Source organism: Saccopteryx leptura, chromosome X, assembly GCF_036850995.1.
Source record: "Saccopteryx leptura isolate mSacLep1 chromosome X, mSacLep1_pri_phased_curated, whole genome shotgun sequence".
In the NCBI taxonomy this organism is placed as follows: domain Eukaryota; kingdom Metazoa; phylum Chordata; class Mammalia; order Chiroptera; family Emballonuridae; genus Saccopteryx; species Saccopteryx leptura.
In genome coordinates, this window is record NC_089516.1 from 135,457,643 (window position 1) to 135,472,839 (window position 15,197).

At 38.3% G+C, this 15,197-nt stretch overlaps 1 protein-coding gene across 5 annotated transcripts in view; it reads right to left on the reverse strand.

Moving 5' to 3' along the window:
* The window catches only part of FGF13 (fibroblast growth factor 13), a 745,910-nt gene that overhangs the window by 275,790 nt on the left and 454,923 nt on the right, over positions 1-15,197 (reverse strand). For 4 of the 5 annotated variants that reach the window (XM_066357006.1, XM_066357005.1, XM_066357007.1 and 1 more), the window contains exon 3: positions 8,083-8,250. The exons of the other annotated variant lie outside the window; for it this stretch is intronic. In XM_066357006.1, the coding sequence (XP_066213103.1) occupies positions 8,083-8,250 (168 nt within the window). The remainder of the gene's footprint in view (positions 1-8,082; positions 8,251-15,197) is intronic. 5 annotated transcript variants of the gene reach the window in all.

The following is a 15,197-nucleotide window of genomic DNA, read 5'->3' on the forward strand; positions in this document are numbered from 1 at the left end:
CACCGGGAAGGTTTTTGTTTGAAGAAATTGTTGGTGAGTTGGTTTGTTTTGGTCTGATTTTGAGCTCAGGAATAAATATTATTTTAAAAAGTCCTCAGGTGATTCTGGAGTTTAGCTATAGTTGAGAATCAAATAAGTAGTATAAAGTGTTGCCTTTCATAATATGGTCCAAAGACTTAGTGCTGCTTTATGAACTATGTCTCTAAGTACATTTTTAAATTGAGTTCAGTTGACATTATTTTTCACAGCAAGACAGCAATCCTTTTTCTTTCTTTTTTTTTTTTTTTTTTTTTTTTTTTTTTTGTATTTTTCTGAAGTTGGAAATAGGGAGGCAGTCAGACAGACTCCCACATGTACTCGACGGGGATCCACCCGGCATGCCCACCAGGGGGCGATGCTCTGCCCATCTGGGGCGTCCCTCTGCCGCAATCAGAGCCATTCCAGCGCCTGAGGCAGAGGCCACAGAGCCATCCTCATCGCCCGGGCAAACCTTGCTCCAATCGAGCCTCGGCTGCAGGAGGGGAAGAGAGAAACAGAGAGGAAGGAGAGGGGGAGGGGTGGAGAAGCAGATGGGCGCTTTTCCTGTGTGCCCTGGCTGGGAATCGAACCCGGGCCTCCTGCACACCAGGCCGATGCTCCACCACTGAGCCAACCGGCCAGGGCCCAGCAATACTTTCTTGATGAAGGAAGCTGTGCATTGATTTACATTCTGGCACACGCTACTTAGTTCATTGTGGACAAGTAACAATCTCAGACCCAGCACTCAACCATGGACCACACTTCAAGTAACACTTCCCTAAATACAATGAGAGTCAGATAGAAAGGGAGAAGCATTCATTTTCAAAATGGTACTTGTCGAAGCCCAGCTTTGATGCAAATACACTGCTCAGTAGAGCCAGCATGGTATTTCCCAAAGCAAACTTGTGAGATTTTAATAGACATTATGAGTAAAAAAGGCCTGATAGCTGGAAGATGTTTGCTACTGGAGTGCCTAAAGTAAAAGAGATTCCTAATTTGTAACACTCCTCAAAACCTTTAATATAGTGTTATGCACTTGCAAAGAGTGGTGTGGACTTTTGGAAATATATATTTGACCACAGAATCTGTCTTTTCATAAAGACGTAATCAGTATTTCATGAAACATAATTTGAAAAAATATTGATCTGATAATTATTTTTATTTTTTATTTTTCATTTTTCTGAAGCTGGAAACAGGGAGAGACAGTCAGACAGACTCCCGCATGCACCCGACCGGGATCCACCCGGCACGCCCACCAGGGGCGACACTCTGCCCACCAGGGGGTGATGCTCTGCCCATCCTGGGCGTCACCATGTTGCGACCAGAGCCACTCTAGTGCCTGGGGCAGAGGCCACAGAGCCATCCCCAGTGCCTGGGCCATCCTTGCTCCAATGGAGCCTTGGCTGCGGGAGGGGAAGAGACAGACAGAGAGGAAAGCACGGCGGAGGGGTGGAGAAGCAAATGGGTGCTTCTCCTGTGTGCCCTGGCCGGGAATCAAACCCGGGTCCTCCACACACTAGGCCGATGCTCTACCGCTGAGCCAACCGGCCAGGGCGATCTGATAATTTTTAAGAAAATGTAAAAGAGTGTAATTTCTGCTTTGTCTTCCTCCAGGTACGTGAGTTACCATTTAAAACAAAAAGTAGCCTGACCAGGAGGTGGTGCAGTGGTTAAAGCATTGGACTGGGATGTGGAGGACCCAGGTTCAAGACCTTGAGGTCGCCAGCTTGAGAGTGGGCTCATCTGGCTTGAGCAAAGCTCACCAGCTTGGACCCAGGGTCGCTGGCTTGAGCAAAGGGTCACTCGGTCTGCTGAAGCCCCATGGTCAAGGCACGTATGAGAAAGAAATCAATGAACAACTAAAGTGTCACAACGAAAAACTAATGATTGATGCTTCTCATCTCTCTCCATTCCTGTCTGTCTGTCCTTATCTATCCTTTTCTCTGACTCTCTCTCTCTCTGTAAAATAAATAAATAAATAAATAATAAATAAATAAATAAATAACAAAAGGTAGAGTGAATATTAGAGGTGAATCAGCAGCACATTCTGGTGCACCACCTTAACCAGGTAGATCTCCATAGATTACTACTGGGCGTGATTTGGGAAAAGAACTAAAAGTCACTCAGGCTCTTTTTGGAAGTGGAACATAGTCTATCTGGGTCATACCATGCTGGGTCAGAAAATCAGATTTTCTTTATTTTAATTTAAATTTAAGTCATTTTATCAACTGGCTGTGAAAATAAAAAAAATACATAAAGATTTGCTTAAATACCTGACCCTCGGGAACACGTTAGCAATGCAACCCATGAAGTAATCAGCTTTGATGGAATAGCACCTATATGACTGGATAAGTGGTTTCCATATTTTTTTCAAGAATCAGTACTTAGATTTTGACATTTAAAACAAATCAAAATCACCACCATAACTCTGTTATCTATCCAATAGACGTTTCAGAGCACTTTCCCAAAGCAGTGTTATTTTAAACATAACTACTTGAAATGGGCCATCAGTGTTGGCTTCACACAGGAAGAAATATCTGCCTCCAATATTAACTAAGGGAAACTTCAGTTAGGAGAGTTGTGCAGAGGAAAACATCCCCACCACCTCAACGAGAACACCCAGGCTCAAAGGAAAAGGGAAGATTGTTGCTTTAAAAAGCAAATCATCAAAGGCTGAATGGTTGTTAGTTTTTACTGAAAAAGCCAGCCTGGAGAAGGAGTTGAGTTGCATATATCTAATAAGAGAATAATAAATGCCCATCCTGACCTATAACTGAATTACTGGTTGGATAAATATATTTCCTGGATCAAATTACTAGTTTCGCAGAGGGTAGGTAGGAGTTATCCCTCAAATGACTTAATTTTGTGTTTGCCGCCATAAAGTAAGGAAATAGGAGAGAAGAGAGAAATTGCTTCAGTGCCATTTCTAGTTTTCTAATGTTATTGGGATATAACAAATTGTCTTCTACAAAGTAGCTGATGTATAACAAGAAAAAAAAAAACAGTTAAAACTCTGTAGGGAGAGGATGCTGTTCACTCATTGCTAATCACCAAAGCCTTCAGATTTTTCACGTTAGCTTGATTTTAACATAAACCAATTTTTTAATTTTCTTTGTGACTCTAAGATTAAGCTGACGTTTGTTTCAATAAACAAAGAAAGTTATCTGGTGTCATTTTTGTCATCCTTAAGGTCATAAATTAAATGCAGTGAGACCCTATGTCACAGTTATTTTGAAATTAAAAGGATAAGAATACAGTCACCCAACATATGGCTCTATGTTTTCGTATTAAAAATAGAAATATCCCCTCAATTATCCAGATATGGAATTCAGTTATATCATTTCTGAAAGTCAAGGCATTTTCAGATGTCAAGTATCACAAGTTGCTTTATTCTTTCAAACTGACTATTCATTCAAACAATATTAGACATATTTTCTCGAAAAGTAAATTAGCATTAAAAAGAAAAAGACACAAAAGAGATGACAGTTGAAGAAAATGTAAAGATGAAAATAAAAAACAATTCCTTCTGCATGTTTCTTAATAGTCTCCTACCTTCTCCTTCTCCTACTATTTAGGTAAGACTGAGATGCATGATGATATATTTTCTTTCTGGGATAAAGAAACCAGGGCATTAACAAAGTAATAGTCATTGTGTTAGTTACAAACATGTCTCCTTAATATTTGGCACAGAAACTTGCTTTGTTTTGGTTGGTGAAAGCTGCCATACTTCCTCACAAGTCTGGAGCACAGATGCTTTTCTGCAACCAAAGTCACTATGGTTGGATGCCTCTCAGAATTAAAAGGTTATAGATATCCTAAGGGAAATAGTGTGTGTGTGTGTGTTTTAAATCAAATTTAAAAAGAACTGTACAAAAGAGGCCAAATTTTTAGTTAAAATATGGTGACAAATACCTGATCTCTGTGATATTTTCCAATATTAACTCCTTCAGATTTATTATTGTAATCCTATAAGTAAATGCTAGGAATCTATGACTTAGTTTTCTCTATAGATTTTCAACAGTAACCACATGCAAGCACATTTATCTTGGTGTTATTACTTTGTACAATCTTCGATCATAAGTAAAACCCAATGACTGGTTTTTAGGAGGCAACAACTATGCTGATAGTAGATTGGCTTTGAGAAGTTACTTTAAATTAGTAATTTCAATTTGTTACATATACCAATAAAAGGGAAAAAAATGAAAAAAAAAATACAACTATAAAGATCATAGTTACCCTTGCCAAATCCCAGAACAGTAAGAAAAAGATTATGGTAATGATTTTCATTCTCCATGTGGCTTTCTCATAATAAAGAGAATTGCTGACACTGGGCCAAATTAGACTCTCAGATATTTGTATGTTCTTCATCAGCCAAATTCCAGTACTCACATAAAATTACATCATAAGTGGTTTTATGAAAATAATCACATCACTAAAAGTCACAAGTATTTAGGAGAGATTAAAGAACTATTTTTAGAATTGGCCGCTCAGAAATAGAGACCTGTTTTTGTCAAAGTGTATTCTGTAAAGCCAGTGAGATAAATTGCTCATTCCATGTATTGTTTTATATGAATTCTGAGGGCACTGGGCATAATACAAAAATGCCTTTAAAAACAGAGATGACTGTGCACAATTTTAAATAAGTTGTCTGTACGCAATCTCAGTAAGTCATAAATTATGGAAATAAACTGGCTTAAAAAAATCACCTGTCAAAAGAAACAACAAGATAGTATATACAGTAATGCAAAAAACTGGTAGATTTATCAATTTAGTGAGCAAGAAGCAAATTAATTCCAGCTTTATCATAATACACATAAACCTCTTTGACCTAATTTAATCATTTTAAGATTTACCTAACTCAAACTTTTATTTACCCTCCAAGTTTAAATATATTTTTTTCATTTTTCACATGAGGACTGTATAAAAAGAACCTCATTATAAGAGGTCATACTGGCAGTTTGGCATGCACACACCAAATAATGGATGGCATCAGCATCCTATCTATTGTTTTCACCTGCAGTGAAATTGGTGGTCATCCATAAACAAGGTCAATTATGGTCTCATACTTGGATACAGTGATCATGAGAGAAACACTCTTCAAATTGCTTCACATGAGAATAAAATGTTTCAAGGTTTGGACATGGTTTAAAACTAAAATTATATCATTTAGTTCCAATTATAAGAAAACATTACAGCAACTATAAGAGAGAACAATAGACTATACCTTATAGCACTTATAAAAACAGTCGTGCAAAAATTTTCCAGGTCTCCATAATGGCCAGTCAACTATTCTAAAACTACAGTTATTTTACCTCCTGGCAATTATGAGCTTTGGTATCCTACATGAGTTAAGCATATTAATTTCTTAGCAATGTTTCCTTATTTATCCAAAGTTTCTTCCACAGCAAGTTTTCTTTTGCTCCTATCTAAGGTCTTCTGGATATTGTTAATTTGTACAGAGATCAAGTGGTTTCATTTTACGATCTGGGTTCACTATTAGCTTCTGGGCCTTTGCCTGAAAGAAATGCATTAAAATTGTAAATGTCATCCTAGAAAATTACTAATGAATCTAATGCTATTTACAAATAGTACATAATAAAAAGTAAGAAAGTAAGTATTAACTTCCTTATTTCAGTGGATCTGACAGGAGAGCAAGACTATAGAAAATCTTCAGTCTGAAAAAAGGCAATGCCCATGATCAAAGTGTTACAACTGAAAGGATGACTGCCACACTAGGTATGATGGCAGCCACTCAACTTGTGGATGAAATGACAGATTAAAAGCATGCAAGATTTGTATAGGAGAGTTTAACTGCTACCCATTCTCTAAAGAATTCCTCATATCTGAAAACATTGCTAACAGTATTCTCCAGATGATAATTTCAAAATCCTGTCAAAACTATATGCAACAAGAGAAGGGATGAGATATAAATTTAGTTATTCAAATGTTCTTTTTTTGTGACAGAGACAGAGAGAGGGACAGATAGGGACAGACAGGCAGGAAAGGAGAGAGATGAGAAGCATCAGTCCTTCACTGCAGCTCCTTAGTTGTTCAGTGATTGCTTTCTCATATGTGCCTTGACCAGGAGGGCTACAGCAGAACTAGTGCCCTTTGATCAAGCCAGCAACCTTGAGCTTCAAGCCAGCAACCTGGGGCCTCAAGCCAGAAACTTTTCGGTTCAATCCAGGGACCATGGGGTCATGTCTATGATCCCATGCTCAGGCCAGCGACCCCTCGCTCAAGCCGTTAAGCCCACACCCAAACCGGATGAGTTTGCACTCAAGCCAGCAACCTCTAGGTTTCGAACATGGGTCTACTGTGTCCTAATCTGATGTTCTATACACTGTGTCACCACCTGGTCAGGCTCAATTGTTCTTTGAAAAATCTGAGTATTGTTCAAATGATTTGAAGTTACTAACTCATTACTAGACTGATTTTAACCAGATGCTTCTTAAATAGCTTGTTTTTCTTACTCAAACCAAATTTTGTGTTTCAGGCTCAAGTGCAAGCAGAAAATCAGCAGAGTATCTGATATACAATTATATAATAAACAGTATATATCTATAAGACAGATACTGTTTTATACTTGCAAATAAACACACATGTATAATTTTAGGGAAAAGAAAGCAGAACAAATTAGGATACATTATATATAGTAAAGTAATTGTCCTCTTTACTAAATCACTAAAATATTCTTTTTACTCATTGTAAAGAATCACCATTTACATCTCCAGATACATAAGTGTTGACATCAGAACTCATACCCAAAGTGAATAGCTTGGATAACAAAGTATGGGTAATATAAAATAGAAATGTTCTATTCTATTGCTGAAATAAATAAAAAATAAAAAAGTGTACACTTCTCATTTTCTGGAAGTGAACATTTGAAAGTCTATTTGAAAGGAAGGAGAAGGGGACATTTTAAGATGTAAAAATTTGCTTTTTACAAAACTAGGGACTATAGTCAAGTTAGAATAATTTTCTTACACATCAAACTTTGAACATTAAGTCCTTTCCAAGGCAAAAAGATAGTTTTACTGAAGACAGCCATAATGTTACAAAAGGGCAACTTGAAATGGGAACAATGCTAATTTTCGAAACTGAAGCAGAACCATTTATGCAAGTCTATACTGACTGTCATAGGACAGGTGAAGTTTGTCACTTCCAATGTTATTCATTTGTAAATTGCTTTGACGGTATTTGATAATGGAGGAACAGGCTCTTAATAAGCATTTAATTAGCACACACAGTACACATCCCAAATGTCATTTTGGAAGTTTAAATGTACACAGCTGGAAAAATAGTTTACCACCTTTGTGATGTGAAAAATGTTCCTGTTTGATATTTGCAAAAACGATGGAGAAAATGAATGAATACTCTTTCTGGAGGGATGAGATACTTTACAGATAGATTTGTAACGTGGAGTGCACAGAACACCTTGTTCTCTGTTTAAGCAAAATCAGGAAGAGTTTACCAAACCTGTGCTCGAGCTGAAAAGAAAAACAGGCTACTCATACTTTCCTTGAGGCATGCATTTGACTATTGCAAAGTACAACTGGGCATGCATTACATGGCAAGTCTGGACGTGCTTCAGCAAACTAAGTAGATCACAAGCATTCTTCTAGCGCAATGCAGAAGCTTTATGGTTTGGAGGAGAGTAAGAAAATTTGTAACAATCTTCTCATTATCTCATTTTTGTAGTGCCATTCCTCAGCTGACTGCTGCTTCAGGAATACCAGGTGATGGGAACAGACTGGGCCAGATGTTACCTACAGGAGCAAGCAATTTTATCAGCCAAAACTGGGCAGTGTAATAACACCAGCTGAAAATATTTCAGCTGTGGGATGCAGGAAGACGCTGCATGCTGTGCCAGCAATGACTGTATTACACAGTGTCCATCTGAGTGCATAACACATTCACCAGCAAGCCAGGAGGCCTCTTAACTATGTCAGGAGCTGAACAACACACAGCATACCAGAGGGCAATCAATGCACAGTCAAAAAGGAAAAGAAAGAAACAAGAATGAGAAAAAACAAGCAAAACACACGTCTGTCGTGCACAAACCTTCCGGCTCTGTGTTTTCTTTGTGGTGTACTTGCTTCAGTGGGCAGCAGAAGATTTCGTGACACTTAGCACGAAAGGGGGATTCTTTTTTCTTTAATTCCGCAGATTGGATGGAATCTTGCCGTAACATAATGTATTCCTGTGTGCCAGGGGGGACGTCATCCAGAACTGTGGTCACCACATAACAAAATGAACTAAAGTTAGAGCTTCATGAAAGCAGTGAACGGTCTTAAATTAAATCTACTCCCAGGGAAGACTATAGAAACAACATTCTTCCACAAAATTTCAAAGAAAACCATTTAATAGCTTGGCAATTTTGTTTTTAGGGGTTTTGTTTAAATACTAAAGGTTTGGAAATAGCTTTTTCAACTACAGATACCTCTATTGCTGGTACAATAAAAATGTAACTTTTAAACTCTGCCTGGAGTGTGATAAAGTATTTTAATACCAATAACCATATTGTAGCTAAATAAGCATCATGTAGAGCTCACATGTTTCAGTTTGAGATATAGTGCAAATATACAGGTGAGCAAAAGTAAGTTTACAGTTCTTATGGTAAATAACGCAATACTTAATAAATAATAATAAAGAAAAATGGCATGGTGTTTGGTGAATATAAACTTCTTATGGCTGAAATTAGATGGGATCTGAAGTTTCTGTGTTTGGCAAAACATTCCCAGCTCACTGACTGGGACTTTAATTGACTTCAAGAACTTTCTTTCAAATTGGGATAAAAAATAATATAAAAACAAACATACTTTTAAAATTACTATTTTGAGTTTAAAACAAGTTCTACATAGATATTATATATGAGAAATATTTGTCTTCCTTTAGAAGTCATTCAATTATGCAAGAAGGTGATGAACATTTTAGTTGGTTTTCCTTCTATTTTCCTATAACGTTCATCAGAAGTAATCAACATTTTTATATAGACATACCAACATAGCTTTTTCTGGCAGATAGTTCTCTTAATCTACTAAGAATATGACCATAACTTCTTAGAAGTGCATTGAATTCACATCTTTGCAGTAACAGCTGCTACTCAAAAACACTTGCAACTATTTCCTGCCATGAGCAGATAGTTATGATAATAAAGACACTTATCAAATTTCAGGATCACAGCTGAAAACAAAATCTGGTTTTACCATCCAAAATATTTAAAGAAAACTTCCCAAACTTGGAATTCTTTTTAAAAAGAAAGAAAACTGTGATTTTATAAAAGCTGAGAAATTCCATTTTTATGCACTGTATATAAGAACCATATTTTTAGATTAAAGAAAAATCAGAGGATGTAAAAGTTAAAAGTTGTAAAAGAACAACTTTTAACAATAGGGCACTTGTTATTCAGATATAAATGATAAACATCAGTAAACTGCTTCCAATTTTTATTTTTCAATACCAACATTGACATTACAAATGAGCATTTCTGGAGATAATGGCAGACTGAAGCTAATAGCCTTGAGCTGATTCTCCAGCCATCAGTTTTTCCCAGCTGATTATTAATTCCTAGAAAGGGCTCACACTGCCATCATTATTGTTTAATTAGTTACAACTGGTTATCTGTAATGTACAACAAAATTCTAGTGACTGGGACATGTTGACTGATACAAGAACTGACCTCCAACTTCATCATGATGGGGGAAGCGTGATGAGCACAAAAGTGCAGGGTAATTGCTTTCCACAACATTCTCTCTCTCTCCCATTCTTTCTTCAAATTGAATTTAGCAAGTGTAAAAGGTGCCAACTTAAAAGCAGTTAAGGAGCCATCTGAGTAATAACCGTAAGCCCAGAAAATTTCCTTGGAAATCATGAGCATCTGGGAGTTAATGGCTTTGGGTTTCAGGCTGTCCTAAACATCAGTCGAATTGGCATCATGTTGACATAAGAGTCACACTTATGTCATTTTTGGACTTTTTAAAAGAAGTGATATTATAGAGGCAACATGTCCTCAGGTCTATAAAATCTCTGAACTTGAGAATATTTTGAATGAAAAAATTAAAACTATTACCTCAAATCCATTTATTCCCAGTACTCCCACAATTAAGTCAGTGACAGTACATGTAGCTGACATCAGGAGTGACACAGCATCCCAGTACTAAGGCCGGTAGGCAGCTAAATCTATTTCCCTAAAAAAGAGATAAGGATACAGTGCTTCCAAGGGGCACTAGAACTAGAAAAGGAAGAGTAAGCTTGCAAATAAGCTAGCTCATCAAAACAGGAAAAAAGAATGTTTTTTTTTTTATTTCCCTGACGTAGTCTAGTAGTTACTACCATTTTCCCCTATGTAGTGCATTCCCTTCGTGTACACAGTCTCTATCATCTGAAAACCATTCCTCTCCCTGTTCATTTCAAACATTTGTCCATATTTATTTACTTCTGCTGCCTTTCCAACAAAAGATTTATCCAGCCTTGGCCTTGGGAGGTACACCAAGGACTCCAGTGATTAGGTAGACAATGGATTTACATGTAGCTTTCTCTAGTTTCAGAGGTGCAACTTGTCTCCTAAAGGCAATTAAGACTGGCTCATGGTTGATTTCTAAACTATTTATATGTTGCCCCACGTTATGAGAAAGTTTACTGAACCCCATGACAATAGCTGCCAAGGAGAAGGCCTTTGCCAGGAAATTGTGACCACATAGCCAGTCTCTTTGGCCTTTATCACACAGCCCACTTACTTAGGATTCCAAAATTCCACAAGAGCAATATAGAGTTGGAGAAGACAAGTGCACACATGCAAATCTACACATCCATAGACATACAGACACTGACTGGTGGCATACTCAGACAAAAATAAATGACTTTTCAGTGGCAGGATGATAGTTTGCTTACAATTTATGAAAAAGCTACTTCCTACTATAAAAACTGTACTACTGGCTGACCACGAGATGGGCAAGCCTGCATCTAGAATTGGTTTCCAAGTAGCAGCACGAAACTGTTGGCATTAAATCATTCCCACTCTCTTCCAAGTTTCTCAGTAATCACCAAGATCAAGGTCAGGAGTGGGAGGCAGTCGTGGTAAAGACTATTTTTTTTATTTTTAAATTTTTTTTTACAGAGACAGAGAGAGAGTCAGAGAGAGGGATAGACAGGGACAGACAGATAGGAACGGAGAGATGAGAAGCATCAATCATTAGTTTTTTGTTGCACATTGTGACACCTTAGTTGTTCATTGATTGCTTTCTCATATGTGCCTTGACCGCAGGCCTTCAGCAGACCGAGTAACCCCTTGCTCGAGTCAGCGACCTTGGGTCAAGCTGGTGAACTTTAGCTCAAACCAAATGAGCCCACACTCAAGCTGGCGACCTCGGGGTCTCGAACCTGGGTCCTCGGCATCCCAGTCCGACACTCTATCCACTGCGCCACCACCTGGTCAGGAAAAGAGTTTAAATTTAAGCTTGATGTCTTGATTTAAGCTACTCATGTTCACAAAAATACCTGTACTGTATTCCCATTTGAAATTAGACATAAAGGGAGAAGCAATCTATAGCAAACAATCATTGATAAACTAAAAAGTAATTCCAATGTAATAAACCTTTTTAATGTATTTTTAAATTTTTATTTATTTGTTTTAGAGAGGTGAGGTACAGGGAGAGAGAGAGAGAGAGAGAGAGAGAGAGAGAGAGAGAGAGAGAGAGAGATCGAGGAAGGAGCAGAAAGCAACAATTCCCGTATGTGCCTTGACCAGGCAATTCCAGGATATTGAACCAGCAACCTCAGCATTCTAGGTCAACACTTGATCCACTGTACCACTACAGGTTAGGATTAATGTATTTTAATTAAGGAACTCAACAATCATTTATTCTTCCCATGTTTAGAAAACTCAGCTCTTGTTTTACTGTATAACTTTTATCAATATATATAACATTGGCTATATAAAACAACTACCCAGATATTTAGTAGTACAATAAACACTACAGTGTAATACTCTATGCAATTTCAAATAAAATTTCCTTAGAGATAATATAATGAACCTTTTTTCTTAAAACATGAGGAAAATAAAGCTCAGGGAGAAGAAGTACCTTGAAATTTCACATAGTTACTGGAAAAGCCCAGCTTAAAAGCCAGGATTACAGTGTGTTTACTAGCAAGTCTAAAATAAAACTGTTTTGTGCAAATATTGATATATTAAACAGACAGACAGATAGAAAGGGAGACAGATGAGAAGCATCAATTCTTCATTGTAGCTCCTTAGTCTCTTTAATTATTCATTGATTACTTTTTCATATGTCCCTTGACTGGGGCCTACAACAGAGCAAGTGACCCCTTGCTCAAGCCAGTGACAATGGGGTCATGTCTATAATCCCACGCTCAAGCTAGTGACCCCGTGCTGAAGCTGGTGAGCTTATGCTCAAGCCGGATAAGCCCACACTCAAGTCAGCAACCTCAGCATTTCGAACCTGGGTCCTCTATGTGCCAGTACGATGCTCTGTACACTTCACCACTGCCTATTCAGGCTCCCCTTTCTTCTGTGTCTTGTTTTCTTCATTAGTACCTCCAATTTATAGTGGCCTATGATCACAGGTCTCCTGATATGATCTTGGCAATAAAAAATATCAGCTAGTTTCTCTAGTATTAATATGAGTCAAAATGGCCAGTAGAGCTTAACAATCTGAAGATGTTTTAAGACTTTTCCAATTCTCCAAAATCATAACTCTGAGCACTTATAAATATTAATGGGGATATTGGGGAGGGGGACAATACTCCCTTTCATTCTCTTTCTAAGTTGTGAACAAATAATAAAAATGTCAAGCTTGCCCTGGCTGGTTGGCTCAGCGGTAGAGCGTCGGCCTGGCGTGCGGGGGACCAGGGTTTGATTCCTGGCCAGGGCACATAGGAGAAGCACCCATTTGCTTCTCCACTCCCACCCCCTCCTTCCTCTCTGTCTCTCTCTTCCCCTCCCGCAGCCAAGGCTCCATTGGAGCAAAGATGGCCCCGGGCACTGGGGATGGCTCTTTGGCCTCTGCCCCAGGTGCTAGAGTGGCTCTGGTTGTGGCAGAGCGATGCCCTGGAGGGGCAGAGCATCGCCCCCTGGTGGGCAGTGCATCGCCCAAGGTGGGCGTGCCGGGTGGATCCCGGTCGGGCGCATGCGGGAGTCTGTCTGACTGTCTCCCCCCGTTTCCAGCTTCAGAAAAATACAAAAAAATAATGTCAAGCTTGACCTGTGGCTGCACAGTGGATTGAACATCAGCCTGGACTGCTGAGGTCAACTGTTTAAAACCCTGGTCTTGCCTGGACAAGGAACATATAAGAAGCAACTACTACTATGAGTTGATGATTCCTGCTCCTTGCCCCCCTTCTCTCTCTCTCCTCTCTCTAAAATCAATAAAATAAAAAAAATCTTTAAAAAAAGGAGTCAAAAAGAGGAGGGTGTATGAACAACAAAGTATCACCTTTATTCTTAATAAAGCTAATACCAGAAGATGAAATTTTTATCGGGGAAAAGGTAGATATTCTAATAATGAACCCCACAATTAGACAGATGTGTTTACTTAATTACAGACATCTCTGGAACTCTCGTATTCTACCCTTGCATGGGGCCTCCACCTGAAAAACTTAAGGTACAGGGGAGCAGAGCAGAATGCATGCTTCTTGTGGTATTTGGCTCCTACTGAAAAAGAGAAAGGAATGGGCTGGTCTAGGGAGTCTAGTTTCTCTTTTAAATCCTCACCGGTAGCCCATCTGGAAAAATTTAAATGTTGGCTCAAAGTGAAGCCTGCAGTATTATGCTAGTGAAATTCATAGTAAGGAAAGTATAAAAGAGAGGGAAGAATCTCCTTTTCCCCTACAGGTGATATGACACATATAGTAAGGAGTAGGCCCTTAGGCTGGGCTAAGAGTCCAGGTACCTCTGTTCTAAGGTTTTTTTCCCCTTCATTCCTCTTTAACACTAACACATGAAGTGTTAGATTAGTTTGGTGGTCTATGACATAATGACAGATGGAAAATAGAATTATTGAAGGGATAAAAGGCTCAAGAGAATTGAATTTTCAAGAATGTTGTTTTGCAAACTGCCCAACATAATATATATATATATATATATATTGTATATATTACAATGTGACAGCAGGGGAGAGTTAAGTGTGAGGAAATTAATCTCCTCTTATGCCTAAAGAGTAGAATTAGCTAACTCATAAGAAATATTTTCCCTCTGAGAAGTATATAGTCCATGTAATTACCATTATCAAAGGTGAACTATATTAAATGTATGCTGCATACTGTTAGACATAATTTCTGTTCATAGGAGTCTGTATTTCTAAAGTATGTGCCCAGAATCCAGGCACTTGTTTTCACCTACACCACTGAATACTAACTACTATCATCTGTTGTCTGGATTATAGCAGTAACTTCCTTACCAGTCTCTCTATTTCTTTCCTTGTACCCTGAAATCTGTTCACAGCAGCAAGAGTGAGCTTCAGATTACATAAAGCAGTTCATATCACTCTTATGCCATTCAATGGCTCCCCGCCACTCAGAATTAAAGCCAGAGTTATTTCAGAGGCCTACATGAGCAGGCTCTCTGTTACCTTTCTGACCTCACTTTTTACTACTCTATCCCCCAGTCTCTCAGTTCCAGCTACATTAGCCTCCTTTATTTTTAAAAGCAAACAAACAAACAAAAAAAATCAAGTCATACTCTTACCTCTGGATCTGTGCATTTTTGACATTTCTACCTGGGGCCACTCTTTTAGATACTTCATGGTTCATTCTATTCTGCTCTTCCTTTGGGCTTCTGATCCAGCATCACCTTCTCACTGAGGCTTTCAGTGGTACTTAGATTAGGCTAGGTTATACTGCAGTAATAGAGAGTTAACTGACATGCCAGGAGCTTAATTTATAAAGTTTTTTTTTTCTTCCTGTATGACTCAAATTCCCTTAGAGGTCTCATATCGCTAATTTGTTTACTAACTGCTTACTCTTCTCCCCCTTCTCATCTCATATGTGTAAACATCATGAGGGCAAGGGCTTTGTACATTTTGCCCATTTGCCAGATACTGTATGCATAGAATAATGCCTGGGAGATAGCAGGTTCCCAATAAGTGTTCATTGAAAGAATATTGAAAACTTTGTATTGTGATAGAATGAAAAACAAAATAAGGGTTCTTTATTCTGCACAC